The 13,407-nt window shown below is 58.2% G+C and overlaps 1 protein-coding gene across 2 annotated transcripts; it reads right to left on the bottom strand.

The window, feature by feature from the left end:
• Positions 1-9,560: 9,560 nt before the first annotated feature.
• Positions 9,561-12,698, bottom strand: VPS37D (VPS37D subunit of ESCRT-I). Of its 2 annotated transcripts, none has more exons than XM_055135811.1 (4): positions 12,491-12,698; positions 11,163-11,334; positions 10,758-10,840; positions 9,561-10,445 (listed from the first exon to the last, which is right to left on the bottom strand). In XM_055135811.1, the coding sequence occupies exons 1-4, from the start codon at positions 12,626-12,628 to the stop codon at positions 10,083-10,085; spliced, it is 756 nt and encodes a 251-aa protein (XP_054991786.1). In that variant the 5' UTR covers positions 12,629-12,698; the 3' UTR covers positions 9,561-10,082. The 2 variants fall into 2 exon arrangements, with proteins under 2 accessions (XP_054991786.1, XP_054991785.1); XM_055135810.1 differs by lacking the exon at positions 12,491-12,698 and adding an exon at positions 11,831-12,003.
• Between the last annotated feature and the right edge of the window lie 709 nt (positions 12,699-13,407).

The raw sequence follows: 13,407 nt of genomic DNA, 5'->3' as shown, positions 1-13,407 counted from the left end.
AATGTATCTTAATGAGCTGTGGAGGGAGTCAGTGAAATATGCAGGGAACTAATGAAATGTTCAGAGACCCTCAACCAAAGACAAGTCTGCAGACAAGATTGAGTTAAAAAACTATAGCGAGTAAAATGTCAAGAGGTGCAGGGGCTGGAGAGATAGTGCAGCCAGTAGGGCACTTGCCTTGCATGCAGTGGCACCGTATATGGTCCCCTGAGCACAGCCAGGAGTGATCCCTGAGTACAGAGCCAGGAGTAACCCCTGAAGAATTGCCCAGTGTGGCCCCAAAACAAAAAACAGGTGCCAGTTTGCATAGCGAATCTTTGCAGCTGGGATCTAGCTGCAGCTTCTTGGCAAAAATGTATCAAATTCACTCTGGGTGGAGAAAATTCTCTGGAACCCCACCTGGAGATGTAGCTGAAGTTTCAGATGGGGGAAGGGTCCAAGCAGGGATATATCTGGGACATTACTTGCAACTCCGTAGGGCAGAGAACATGAAGTTTATTAACCTTTCCAGTTGGAGAAATAGTACAAGCTGAAGCTGAGCACATCCTTTTTATGAGACCCAGTTCCTCATACCTCCTGACACCCCCCTCCACCCCGCCACCCCCCCCACAACACTGCCAGGAGTAACCTATGAGCACAGATTCAGGACTAGCCTCTAGAGCAACCAAAAAAAATTCAACAAAACTTTTTTTAGGGGGGCCACATCTAGAGGTGCTCGGGTTATTCCTAGCTCTGTGTTCAGGGATCACGTCTGGTGGGGCTTAGAGAACCATATGGGGTGCCAGGGGTCAAACCCCGGTTGGCTGCTTGCAAAGCAAACACCTTATCACCCACCTACCTCCAGCTCCAGGATAAAACATTTTTTTTTCCTTTTGGTTTTTGGGTCACACCCGGCGATGTACAGGGGTTATTCCTGGCTCATGCACTCAGGAATTACCCCTGGCGGTGCTAGGGGGACCAAATGGGATGCTGAGAATCGAACCTGGGTCCACCGCGTGCAAGCAAACGCCCTACCCTGCTGTGCTATCACTCCAGCCCCGTCCAGGATAGAACTTTTAAGTATGGATTTGGGGGGAGTGTTTTGTTTTTCCGGCCAAACCTGGCGCACTCGGGATACACCTGACTCTATGCTTGGAAATTACTCCTCATGGGATTCAGGGGACTAGATAAGATTGGGGGTCTGAACCTGGGCTGCTTGTGTGGACAAGCACCTACTCACTGTCCTACTGTGCTGGGCCCTCGAGCTCCTTCTCGTCCCCTGCCTGTGTGCAGCGCCACCGTGAATCAAGCCATCTCACCACTACCTTTTTGGGAGCGGGGGGGGGGCTCCGCTCAGTGCTGGGGCCACCAGGGCTACATGGTGGTGCCCAGGGATGGAACCTGGAGCCCTGCACGGGCCCCTGGAGTTCTCACACCACTCCGGGTTGTTGGAAGGGGGCCGCTGCCTTCATCTTTTTACTTTACCTTTTTTTTTACTTTTTGGGTCACACCCGGCGATGCACAGGGGTTACTCCTGGCTCTGCACTCAGGAATCACCCCTGGCAGTGCTCAGGGAACTATATGCGATGCTGGGAATCGAACCTGGGTCGGCTGCATGCAAGGTAAAAACTCCCTACCCGCTTTGTTATCGCTCCAGCCCCTTACTTTCCTTTTTAACTTTTTTAATTTAGGGGCCACACCCAGCAGTGCTCAGGAGTTACTCCTGATTCCATGCTCAGGGATCACTCCAGCACAGCTCAGGGGACCATATGGGATGTCAGGAATCAAACCTGTGCAAAACAAGCACCCTCCCCACTATCCTATCCCTCCAACCCGTTGCTAGTCTTGGAGAGTGTGTGTTTCTCAGCCTGCCTTGGCACCTCTAGCATTCACCCCGTTAGACCGGATGAGTGCTGCTTCATGATAAGAAGGCCTGTTTTAGGGGCGCCAGGAGCAATCAAAGACTCAGACCACTGCCCGAGTGGACATTCCTGGGCACCACCACAGGACAGCGGGGAGGTGCTCATGACACTGCCAACATGCAGTGTTCTGAGGAGCGGTTGGTTTTTGATTTTTGTTTGTGCCTCCCAAGTAATGGCCACTCCAGATACTCAGCCCGGGTATCCCTTCTGCTGGCCCGCTGGTTTGGGACGGCTGAGGCTACACCCACAGTGCTCAGGGGCGTGGAGCGCTGGCGTTGGACTTGGAGCCCTGATCCTGCCTAGCGCACGCTCCCGGGCCTGATGTCTCTGCCCCTTGGCACAGTGTCTTGCTGGGGATTGGGCCACGTCTGGCAGCGCTGGGGGGCGGCTCTCTTGCCTATTTGTTCAGAGGTTGCTGCCTGTTATATCTGGTGACTAGGTAGTGCTGGGAGTCAAATCAGGGTGACTGCCTGCAAGCCAGCCCCTCCCCACCTGTACGATCTCTCTGGTCCTGGTTAGTGTTAGTTCATATTTTTATTTGCTTCTGGTTTGTTTTGTTCATTTGTTTGGGGGGGGCACTCTGAGTTTACTCCTAGCTTTGTGTTCAGGGATTACTCCTAGCTCTGTGCTCAGGGATCACTCCTGGTGCTGCTCAGGAGCCCATCTGGGTGTCAGGGACCAAACCCAGGTCAACTCTGCAAGGCAAGCACCCTTCCTGCTATCCTATTTCTCCAGATCCCATGGTGTTTTTATAATTTTTTTTTTGGCTTTTTTGAGTCACACCTGGGGATGCTCAGGGGTTACTCCTGGCGCTACACTCAGGAATCACTCCTGGTGGTGCTCAGGGGACCATATGGGATGCCGGGGATCAAACCCAGGTTGGGTGCATGCGAGGCAAACGCCCTCCCCGCTTTACTATCACTCTGGTTCCATGGTTTTTTATCTTTAACTATGATTTCCAATACTGCTATGGATGGGGTTTTATACAGACCACACTCTAATACCCACCCCTTCTGCTGGTGCCTCAACCCCTCACAGCCCCCGTCCAATACCCCTGCCTTTAGTAAATTCAGTTCCAATTTTGTAGAACTGCTCTTTTGTCACTTATTATTCCCCTGTTGTGTTTTTTTGTTTTGTTTTGTTTTTTGGGTCACACCCGGCAATGCACAGGGGTTACTCCTGGCTTATGCACTCAGGAATCATCCCTGGCGGTGCTCAGGGGACCATATGGGATGCTGGGAATCGAATCCAGGTCAGCCGCGTGCGAGGCAAATGCCCTACCCGCTGTGCTATTGCTCCAGCCCCTCCCCTATTGTGCTTTATATCCCATATATGAAAGATCATTCTGTATCTGTCCTTCCCTCTTTTTTTTTTTTTTTTTTTTTTTGCTTTTTGGGTCACAACCCAGCGATGCTCAGGGGTTACTCCTGGCTTTACATTCAGGAATTACTCCTGGTGGTGCTTGGGGGACCATATGGGATGCCAGGGATCGAACCCGGGTCAGCTGCGTGCAAGGCAAACGCCCTACCTGCTGTGCTATCGCTCCAGCCCCTCTTTTTTATTTTTTTTTTTGGGGGGTGGCAGTACATCTGGAAGTGCTTAGGGGATTATATGTTGTACCAGGGATCAAACCCAGACTGGCTGCATGCAGGCAAGTGCCTTCCTGATCTGCTGTACTATCCCCTCCAGCCCCCCTCTTTTGGATGACCTCACTCAGCGTGACACTCTGCAAATCCATCGAGATTTGCAAACCTCAAGATTTCTCTTTTCTTACACTGGATTCCATTATATATTTACATGACCGGATCCAGTCATCTGTTCTTGGACACTTAGATTTTCTCCAAATTTGGGCTACTATCCTGGAACGATAGCACAGCAGGGTAGGGCGTTTGCCTTGCATGCGGCCGACCCAGGTTCGATTCCCAGCATCCCATATGGTCCCCCAAGCACCGCCAGGAGTAATTCCGGAGTGTAGAGCCAGGAGTAACACCTGAGCATCTCTGGGTGTGACCCAAAAAGCAAACACACACACACACACAAAAAAAAACACCCAAATTTGGGCTACTATGAATAGTGTTGCAAAGAACATGGGAGTGCAGTTGTCTTCTTAAAATGGCATTTCGGGGCCGTAGATAGGGCAGTAGTTAGGGTGCTTGCTTTGCATGCCGTGGACCTGGGTTCAATCCCCACCATCCCATGGCCCCCTCTCCACCACCAGGAGTGATTTCTGAGTATGGATCCTGAGCATCACGGGTGTGGCTACAAAACAAAACAACAATAACCTTGAAGTCCACTCTGCTGGAAGGCAGAAAAGTAGACATGACTTACAGGTCATGTCAACAGCAAGAAAGACCAGCCAGTCCACAACACCTAAATCTCACTTCTCAAAAGAGCGTGTTAACAGGTAAATACGGGGAAGAGATTAGTGATGTCCCTTACTGACCTGGACCCATAGATAACCCCAGAATAGGAGACAGGTTTGTGGCAAAGGTATGAAATACTTCAGCAAAGGGAAGAGGCAAAGATGCAGTCTGGCTTGGGGGGTAGAACTTATTGGGACGGAGCGATAGTACAGCAGGTAGGGCGTTTGCCTTGCACGCGGCCGACCCGGGTTCAATGCCCAGCATCCCAAATGGTCCCCTGAGCTGCACCAGGAATGATTCCTGAATGCAGAGCCAGGAGTAACCCCCGAGCATTGCTGGTGTGCCCCCTCCTCCCAAGTTGGGGTTGGAGCAGTGGAACAGTGGCTAAGGTGCTTGTCTTATACATAACTGACCGGGGTTCAATCCCCAGCATTCCATATGGTCACCCAACCACTGTCAGGAATCATTCCTGAGTGCAGAGCCAGGAGTAACCTCTGAGTATAATCACCAGGTGTGGCCCAAAACCAGAAAGATAAATGGTGCTTGGGGCTCTTAGCGTAGATACCAAGAAGTGAAATTGCTGGGCTGTATGGAAGCTCAATTCTTAGCTGGGTTTTTTTCTTTTTATTTTTTTATTGAATATTCATGAGACAGACCATTACAAAGCTATTCATGATTGGGTTTCAGTCATACAATGACCCGACACCCATCCCTCCTCCAGTGTACGCTTCCCACCAACCACCAATATTCCCTGTTTCCCTCTCATCATCTTCCCACACCCCCGCCCCCAGCTTGCCTCTACAGCAGACACTTTTTTCTCTCTCCTTTTGTGCATTATAGTTTGCAATACAGGTACTAAGAGGTCATCGTGTTTGTTCAGGGTGTTCAGCATTTTTATCGGGAAGGTAAGGCTGGAGTAGTTCTTTTAACTGGGTGGCAGCTTTGGGGTGTGGACATGACTGCAGAGGCTGGAAGTACAGGGAAGTGGGGGGGAGGTAGCCCATCCTGACCCTGAGGAAGCCTGGAGATTTCAGTCACAAAACCCGCATGCCCAAATTTTCAGCAAATTATATCTCAGTGGGATCCCCGTCCCAAGATGGTGGAGTCTGGTGGGGACACAGTGACAATTTTGGATTGTGGGAGCAAGTGGCTACCAGGATCTCTGCTTGGGCGGGCACCAGCCTGGCCTGCCCCCTCCAATTTATCATGGCTTTGCACGGGTCCAAGTTTAACTGCAGCTTTTGATCTCTTTTAAAATTTATTTATGGGTCTCTGAAGGCTGATAAATGAGCCTGTAGAGCTGAGCCAGAGGAGGTTTGTGGGCGTGGCTCTCATATACGTAACTTTTGGCCATTTAATTTCACAGGAAACTTAGTCCTGAGTTGTTGGGGTTCAGCCAGAGGCACAGTGGTAATTTTGGAATATCAGGAAGCCCGAAGGCACCATCAGGCTGCTGATGCACTCATCCCGTGTGTGGGTACAGGTTGACCTGCTGACGGCACCGCAACCTCTCTTAGTGTTGTTTTTTTTTTTTTGGTTTGATATTTGGTTTGGCCATAACTGGCGGTGCTCAGAGCTTACTCCTGGCTCTATTCTCAGTGCTTACTCCTGGAAGTGCTCAGGGGACCATATGGGGTGCATAGATTGAACCCAAGTCTGCCACATGCAAGGCAAGTGCCCTACCCACTGTACTATTTCTGCAACCCCTCAATTCTTAGTATTTTGAGATGTGACTAAATAATTTTCTAAAGAGATAGAGCCAGTCGACATTCGCACCAGCAGTAGATGATGTTCTTAAATTTCTTTCTAAAAGGAGTGTTAAAAAAATAAAAATCAGGGGCTGGAGCGATAGCACAGCGGGTAGGGCGTTTGCCTTGCACGCGGCTGACCCGGGTTCTAATCCCAGCATCCCATATGGTCCCCTGAGCACCGCCAGGAGTAATTCCTGAGTGAAGAGCCAGGAGTAACCCCTGTGCATTGCCAGGTGTGACCCAAAAACCAAAAAAAAAAATCAAAATCAAATTTAAAAAATAAAAGTGAACATCTGAGGGGCTTGAGTTATCGATAGTACAGCAGTTAGGGCATTTGCCTTGCATGCAGCAATCTGGGTTCAATCCCTGGCATACCACATGGTCTCCTGAGCTCCGCCAGGAGTAATTCCTAAGTAGAGAGCCATGAGCATTGACGGGTATGGCTCACCCCCACACACACACCAAAAAGAAAATAAGATGGGAGTGGGGGTGCTGGAGCGATAGCACAGCGGGTAGGGCATTTGCCTTGCACACAGCCGACCTGGGTTTGATTCCCAACATCCCATATGGTCCCCTGAGCACCACCAAGAGTAATTTCTGAGTACAAAGCCAGGACTAACCCCTGTGCATCGCCAGGTGTGACCCAAAAAGCAAAAAAAAAAAAAAAAGGATGGGAGTGGGAGGCAGAGAATCGTATAGTGGGTAGGGCCTTGCACATGGCCAACTGGGTTTAATCCCCAGCATCCCATATGGTCCCTCAAGCCTGTCAGGAGTGATCCCTATGCTCAGAGCCCTGAGCATCACCATGTATGGCTCAAAAAAAAAAAAAAAACAAAGCAAAAAGATAGAAAATAAGATGGGGGGGGCAAAGATATAATACAGGGCACTTGCCTGCATGTGGCCAACCTGGGTTCAATCCCTGGCACTCCATATGGTGCTCTGAGCCGCCAGAAGTGACCCCTGAGTGCAGAGCCAGGAGTAAGCTATAAGCACCGCTGGGTGTGGCCCCAAAACTCAGAGTAATAATAATAATATGGAAGCTGGGGTGGTGATCAGAAGCTAGTGGTTTCCAAACAACGTCTTGGTAACTATGGATCCAATGGGTCCCACAAAAGGGTGGGAATTTGCCTTTTAAATAATCTTGGGTTCAGTTTTGTCAAAGGATTTGTGGTCTGGGACCATTCCTGGAGGTTCCTGGATGGTGCCCCTTGAGGGGCTTCTCTCTGAGGACAGCCATCAAGCACTTGCTGGGCCAGAGATAAGTGGGAGAGCGTTTGCCTTGCACACGGCCAACCTGGGCTCAATCCCAAATATCCCCTATGGGCCCCCAAGCACCACCAGGAGTAACTCCTGAGCATCGCTGGGTGATCCAGAACAGTCCTGGGTCACCAGAACCTGGAGACAGAGTTCCAGAAGGCAGGTCAGAACGCCAACACTCAGGGCCAGAGCAGTAGGACAGCGGGGAGGTGTCTGCCTTGTATGTGGCAGACTCAGGTTCCATCCTGGCATTCCACATGGTTCCCCAAGTCAGACAGAAATGATCTCTGCGTGCAGAGCCCAAAGTAATCCCTGAGCACCACCGGGTGTGGCCCAGAAACAAACAAACAAACAAACAAACAAAACAAAAAAGAAAGGCCAGGCTGCCTGGAACATGCCAGAACATTCTACGTTCCTTCAAGCAGGAAGACTAATGAACTGTATGACCCATCGAAGCCTTTTTCCCTCTGCCCAGCACGGGGCACCCTTCGGTCTGGTGTTATCTCTACCCTCTGCTTCAAGTCTTTTTAGCCGGGGCTGAACAGAAGGGCCTGGTTCCCTAGCATCTGCCTTCTAGAAGCTGCTTCCTGCCTCAAGGTAGCCGAAGAAGGCTCAGGCATGCCCCACCTTTCACCTTTGACCATTTCCCTTTTGGTCACATAGGAAAATACAAAGGCCGGAGCCATAGAACAGCAGGTAGTAGCTAGCCTTGCATGCAGCCAACCCAGGTTCGATCCCTGATACTACATAAGGTCCCCCGAGCCCTGCCAGGAGTAAGCCTGAACACCACCAGGTACGCATCAACCCCCCCCCCCCGCCTCCCCCCCAAAAAAACTCAAACCAAAAAGCAAGAAAATTACAAAGAAATCTTAAATGGGCTGGAAGGTGGCTCAGTGGTCAGGGAAGGCATGCCATGGAGACTCGTTTGATTACTGACGCCACGTGGCAGTCCCAGGGCCCAGCGGGGCCAGATCTGCACCCATCCTTGGGCCCACGCACTGAACTGCAGCCAGTTGTCTGAGCATCACTGGGATTGGCTCCTGGGCCCCCGAGCACTGCTTGGAGGCTCCCCCCAGTACTGACAAATCCCTAGAATGGTGATTGTGGTGATAATATAGTGGGCAGGGTGCTTGCCTTGCATGCATGCAGTAGACCAGGGTTTGGTCCCAACACCCCGTAGGGCCCCCCAAGCACAGCCAGAGTGATTCCTGAGCACACATCCATGAGTCGGCCCTGAGCACAGCCACCTGTAGCTCAAAAACAAAAACAAAGAAACAAAACGTGCAAGAAAACCGTAGCATGGCCTGGGAGGGGAAGGGGGGGAAAGAGAGGCCTGTCTGCCCAGGTGGTGCCGAGAAAGCAAGAGCGTTTCGCTTCCTCTGGGACTCCCCCCTCAGGCCTCCGGGAGCCCCTCGGCCTCCTGCAACTCAAGGCTAGTGGGGAAGCCGGGAGGAAGCTGAGGGATGGCGGGCTGCAGGACTTGCCAGAGCTCTGGCCCCCCACCGCAGGGAAGTTGGTCAGGACTAGGGGGCTCTTGGGGGCTCCAAACCCTGAAAACCTCCAGTGCTCCCTGTCACACGGGCACTGATGGTCCTCTTTCAGGAGGGCACCCTCTCCCTCCAGAGAGCGCCGACTGGGGTGTCTGGACACACACACCCCCTGGGAAATACACACACACACACTCTGTGAGAAGTAGTTACATACACACACACACACACACACACCTGTGGGAAGTAGTTACATACACACACACACACACAGACACCCGTGGTAAGTAGTGAACACATGCATGCATGTGCGCACACACACACGCGTGCACACACACACACACACACACACACACACACACCCGTGAGACATGTCCACACTTCCCATCTCCGTGATTCCATCCGGAACTGTGAGCCGCTCCCGCAAGCGCCAGAGCACTCTGTCCCTTCCCGCAGGCCCTTCCCTGCCTCTTCGCCCATCGTCACCTGTTGGACTTGACCCAGCTGTTCTGGGGCTCCGGCTGCCCCTCCGTGTCCACCAGTGCTCAGTGAAGCCTGAGGCCTCCTGCTACACGGGCTGCGGGCATGGGATCTCACACCGGGTCTGGTGCAGGCGCGGCCGGCAGGGCCCAGGAGCCGGTGGCATGCCCGGAGTGCCGGGTCAGGAGTGACCGGGCGGGCAGGAAACCAGGAAAGGCTTCGTGGGAGAGGGGGCAGCAGAGCCGGGCTTCGGCAGGGCCGAGCGGAAGCCAGGGCCTCTGCTGGCTGTGGGTCCGGGCGCAGAAAGGACGCAGGCAGGAGTCCTCATCATCACATTTATTGACGGCCCCTGGGAGGCGGGGCTGGGGACAGGACATACAAAGACAAGGACCTGCTTCCAAAAAGGTTCCATTCTCGGGAGACGGGACAGAAAAATACAGGAGGTCTCCCGAAGGCCCGCTCTCGCCTGCACAAGCCCGGCCTGCCTTGCCCCAGGCTCTGGGCGCTGAGCACGCGTGGGGAGACGGGGACCCCCGCAGCTGGGCTGGGGGAAAATCGGCTTGGGGGGCGCGGTGCAACACACGCCTGACGCCTTGGCATTGTGCGAGCCCAGTGGAAGGGCAGGGACCCGGGGGGAAACAGAGGCAGGACCCCCTGACCCCCCCACCCCTGGGGCGGCTTCCAGGTGACCCTCCTCCCCGGCTCAGCCTCCGGGGCCAGGGCCTGCCCGAGGCCAGGGGGAGGGGCCTGCCCCTCCCCCCACCCGGGCAGTGGGGGAGGAGGAGGAGGAGCCTCAGGTCAAAGTTTGTCTGGGTCCCCCATGGGGGGGCCACCCCCTGGATCCTACCGGTGGGGGGGCTCTGGCTGCGAGGGCCGGGGGCTCAGCAGAGGAGCGGGGCCCAGAGGGCACCCCGGGGAGCCCTTGAGGGGGGGTGCCGGGCGGGAGTCCAGGGGGGGCAGGCTCCGGGGCACCGCCGGTGGCCCCCGGGCAGCCCCGGTGGGCAGGACGGCTGCAGCAGGGAAGGGTTTTGGGGGGTCGGCGGCGGCAGGGGGGGCGGGCTGGGCCGAGCGCTCGCGGCGCCGCAGGAGCTCCTGCAGCTTCTCGGCCTGGGTCCGCCGCAGGTGGGCCAGGGCGCGGCCCCGCTGGAAGGCGGGCAGGAAGGCCTCCAGGCTCCGCTCACCCAGCAGGAGCTGCTCCATCTGCTCCTGCAGGACCGAGGCACAGGTGGGGACGGGCCCCGCCCCAGACCTCTCCCCCCACACCTGCACAGCAGGTCCATCAGTGACCAGGACCCCACGCCCGCCCTGAGGTCGACCAGATGTCCCTCGGGGCCGGCCTGCTTCCCTGAGCGGCCACAGCCCGTCCTGCCCTGCCGGTCCCCCAAGTCCAGCAGGCGGCAGCGGCGGGACCCCCTACCCCATCCCACAGGCTTCCCAGCAGAGGGGTTCTCTGTGGGGGGAGCAGGGGGAACAGCGGACACACGGGGGTCCCTCTGTCTCCCTTGCCCCAGCTCTCACCTCTGCTTCCTGCTCGGCTTCTTCCAGCTCGGCCTGCAGCCAGCCCAGGGCGCAGTGGGGGCTCCAGCGCTGCATGCTGTCGTCTGGGAGGGGGGACGGAGGCACAGGCGGGTCAGGGCGCAGGGCAGAGGCCAGGCCTGCTCCCCCACTCACCAGGCGGGGAGTCAGTACTTCCTTTCCCCTCCCGGTACCTCAGTTTCCCCACTGTGCCCTCTCCACACCCCCTGGCCCTGGCTGCAAAAGAGGGCACAGGGGCTCCGTCTCCGAGAGCGCCCCGAGGCCCGGGGTGCTGGGCCTGCTCTCTCCTCCTCACTGCCCAGGGCCCCCGCCGGCCTCACCCAGCCTGACTTGGCCTCCCCGGCCCTCCTGCACCCCTGCACCCCAGGGCCCCGCCGCGCCGCTCACCCAGCCGCTGCAGCTTGTCGGCACAGCTCTCGGCCACCTCGCGCAGTTCCTGGTACTTGATGGCCAGGGCGGCCCGGCCCATCTCCAGGCGGGGCCGCAGCGCCAGGTTCTCCTTGGCCAGCGCGTAGTTGGAGGCCAGACAAGTCTCTCGCTCCAGCTGCAGGCCCTGGAACTGAGGGCAGAGACGCGGGGGCTCAGCCAGGCCCGGCCCAGGCCCAGGCTGGAGGCCCCCAGACCTGCAGGAAGCGGAGCCCACCCAACAGGTGGAGAGCTTGGGGGGAGGCCCGCCCCGCACACCCTCTCTGAGCAGGCCTCAGTTTCCCCTGCAGGCCAAGTGCGCTGCCGGGCGCCCGTCCACCCCACCGGCCAGTTGTAGGACTTCACCAGGCCGGCTCGGAAGGCCTCTACAAATGTTAGTTAATTTTTAATTTTTCAATTAATATGTCTGCTCAGGTCCCCGAGGGGTCCCCGCCCGCCGCTGTCCCATTTTCCACGCTCGGGCTGTGGCCGCTCGTTCCAGGCCTTTGTCTCCTTCCTCCTCAGGTGCTCCCCAGGCCCCAACTCCGCGGCCCGTCCCCGCCCGGCGGCCCCCTCCGAGGCACCTGCTGTTCCTCCCGCACCCCTCCTCTGCCCTACAGTGGAATTCCCGCACCCCCAGAAACACACACCCCCTTTTCCTCCCGTCCTGCTCGCAGCCCGCCGCCCCCTCGGAGCGCGCCGCTCGGGGCTGCCTGGCGCGGGCACAGCCTCCCCTTCCTGCCTCCGGGAGGGCCGGGCCGCCCCCCGCCGCCCCCCGCGGGCGCACGACCCTCCATCTGCGCCCCGCGGGGTGCGCCCGCCCCTCCTGCCCCCGGCTGGCCGCGGACTTTCCCTTCCTGCCCCCGGCCCGGCCCGCAGGCAGGCGGCCACCGGGCCTATCTCCCGGGAAACAGACAACTTTCTCCGGCGGGGGCCTGGGCGCGGGGCCCGTCCCCAGGGGGCGACGCGAGGCCCCCCCGCCCCCAGCCCCGGGGCCGCCGCCCCCAGCGCCCGGCGCGGCCCCCCAGCCCGGCCGCCAGGCCCCGTGCTCCGCCCCGGGCAGGCGCCGCCTCCCGCGGGCCCGCCAGGGCGAGGGGCGCGGGCCGGGCCCCCCGCCGCCCCCGGCCCCCCGGAACACCCCCCGCCGCCTCCGCCCCGGGACACGCCTCGCGGCCATCGCGGGCGCGCGGGCTGCGCCGGGGTCCCGCGCCCCCCGCCCGCCCGCGCCCCGCGCCCCGCGCCCGCCCGCCCGGCCCGGGTGCGGGTCCCGCAGGCCGCGGCCCGGCCCCCCGGCCCCCGGCCCGCGCTACCTTCCTGCTGAGCCGCACGATCCGGTCCAGCTTGGGCTCGTCCTGCAGCAGGTCCCGCAGCTGCCCGGTGCTCAGGATCCCGAAGCGCCCCGGGCTGCCGGGCTCCGGCCCCGCCCGCGCCGCCCGGGCCCGGTACATGCCGCCCGCCCGCGCCCCCAGCTCGGCTGCTGGCTCGGCCCGCTCGGCCCGCTCCGCCCGGCCCCGCGCCGCTTCGGCAGCGCCGCGCGCCGCCGCCAGGGGGCGCCCCGCCCGCCCTTAAAGGGGCCGCGCCGCCGGGCTGCGGGGCGGGGAGGGGGCGGGCCGCCCCCGCCCACCCTCCCGCCGCCGGCCTTCCTCCGAGGCCGCTCCCCTCGCACCCTTTCTCCCCCCCCCCCCCGCCCCATCCCGCCGCCTCTCGCCACGCCCCCAGGCAGAGCGCCCCCCAGGCGCCCCCAGTTTGCGGGGTTCACTTCGCGTCCCCCCCAAGCCCGGGTGGGGTTCGCGCCACGGTTTTCTGAGTGTAGATGGGCCCCAGGAGCTCTGGCCGTGCCCTTCAGAGCCTCGGTTTACTCGTCTGTAAAATGGGGTGAAGGGCTGCTAGCCTTAGTGCAGCCCCAAGTGAGTGGTTTCCTCACTTGGGGCGGTGAGGAAACCACGGCCCCAAGTCACAGCCCAGACCCGGAGCTGATACTCTGGGCCTTCCTGACCCAGCAGTGTCCAGAGTGGTTGGGGCCCCAGCAGGAATCACCTCTGCCCTGGGGGGCGTCCTGCCCTGACAGCCCCTTTCTCACTCAACAGAATCCAGGGCAAAGGAGAATTCGGGGTGTCAGTGCACCCTGACTTCCTTTGCCATTGTTACTGGGAAAGTCAGTCACTAGCCTAAAATCAAACAGCCATGCACCAGTTGGTGCCATTTCAACACACTGCGAAGGCAGCAC

The sequence above is a fragment of the Sorex araneus genome, chromosome 4 (genome assembly GCF_027595985.1).
Source record: "Sorex araneus isolate mSorAra2 chromosome 4, mSorAra2.pri, whole genome shotgun sequence".
NCBI classification, from domain to species: domain Eukaryota; kingdom Metazoa; phylum Chordata; class Mammalia; order Eulipotyphla; family Soricidae; genus Sorex; species Sorex araneus.
Note: the sequence above shows the minus strand (reverse complement) of the source record. Positions and strands in the feature narration are given on the sequence as shown.

Bases quoted from the DNA above. Each gene is read 5' to 3' on its own strand.
- VPS37D (XM_055135810.1), bottom strand. From the start codon at position 11,977: ATGGAGGGTCGTGCGCCCGCGGGGGGCGGCGGGGGGCGGCCCGGCCCT. The intron at 11,335-11,830 runs GTGTGTGTTTCT...CTCTGCCCTCAG, and splicing joins CAGGACGGGAGGAAAAGGGG to TTCCAGGGCCTGCAGCTGGA. The intron at 10,446-10,757 runs GTGAGAGCTGGG...TCGGTCCTGCAG, and splicing joins AAGCCGAGCAGGAAGCAGAG to GAGCAGATGGAGCAGCTCCT.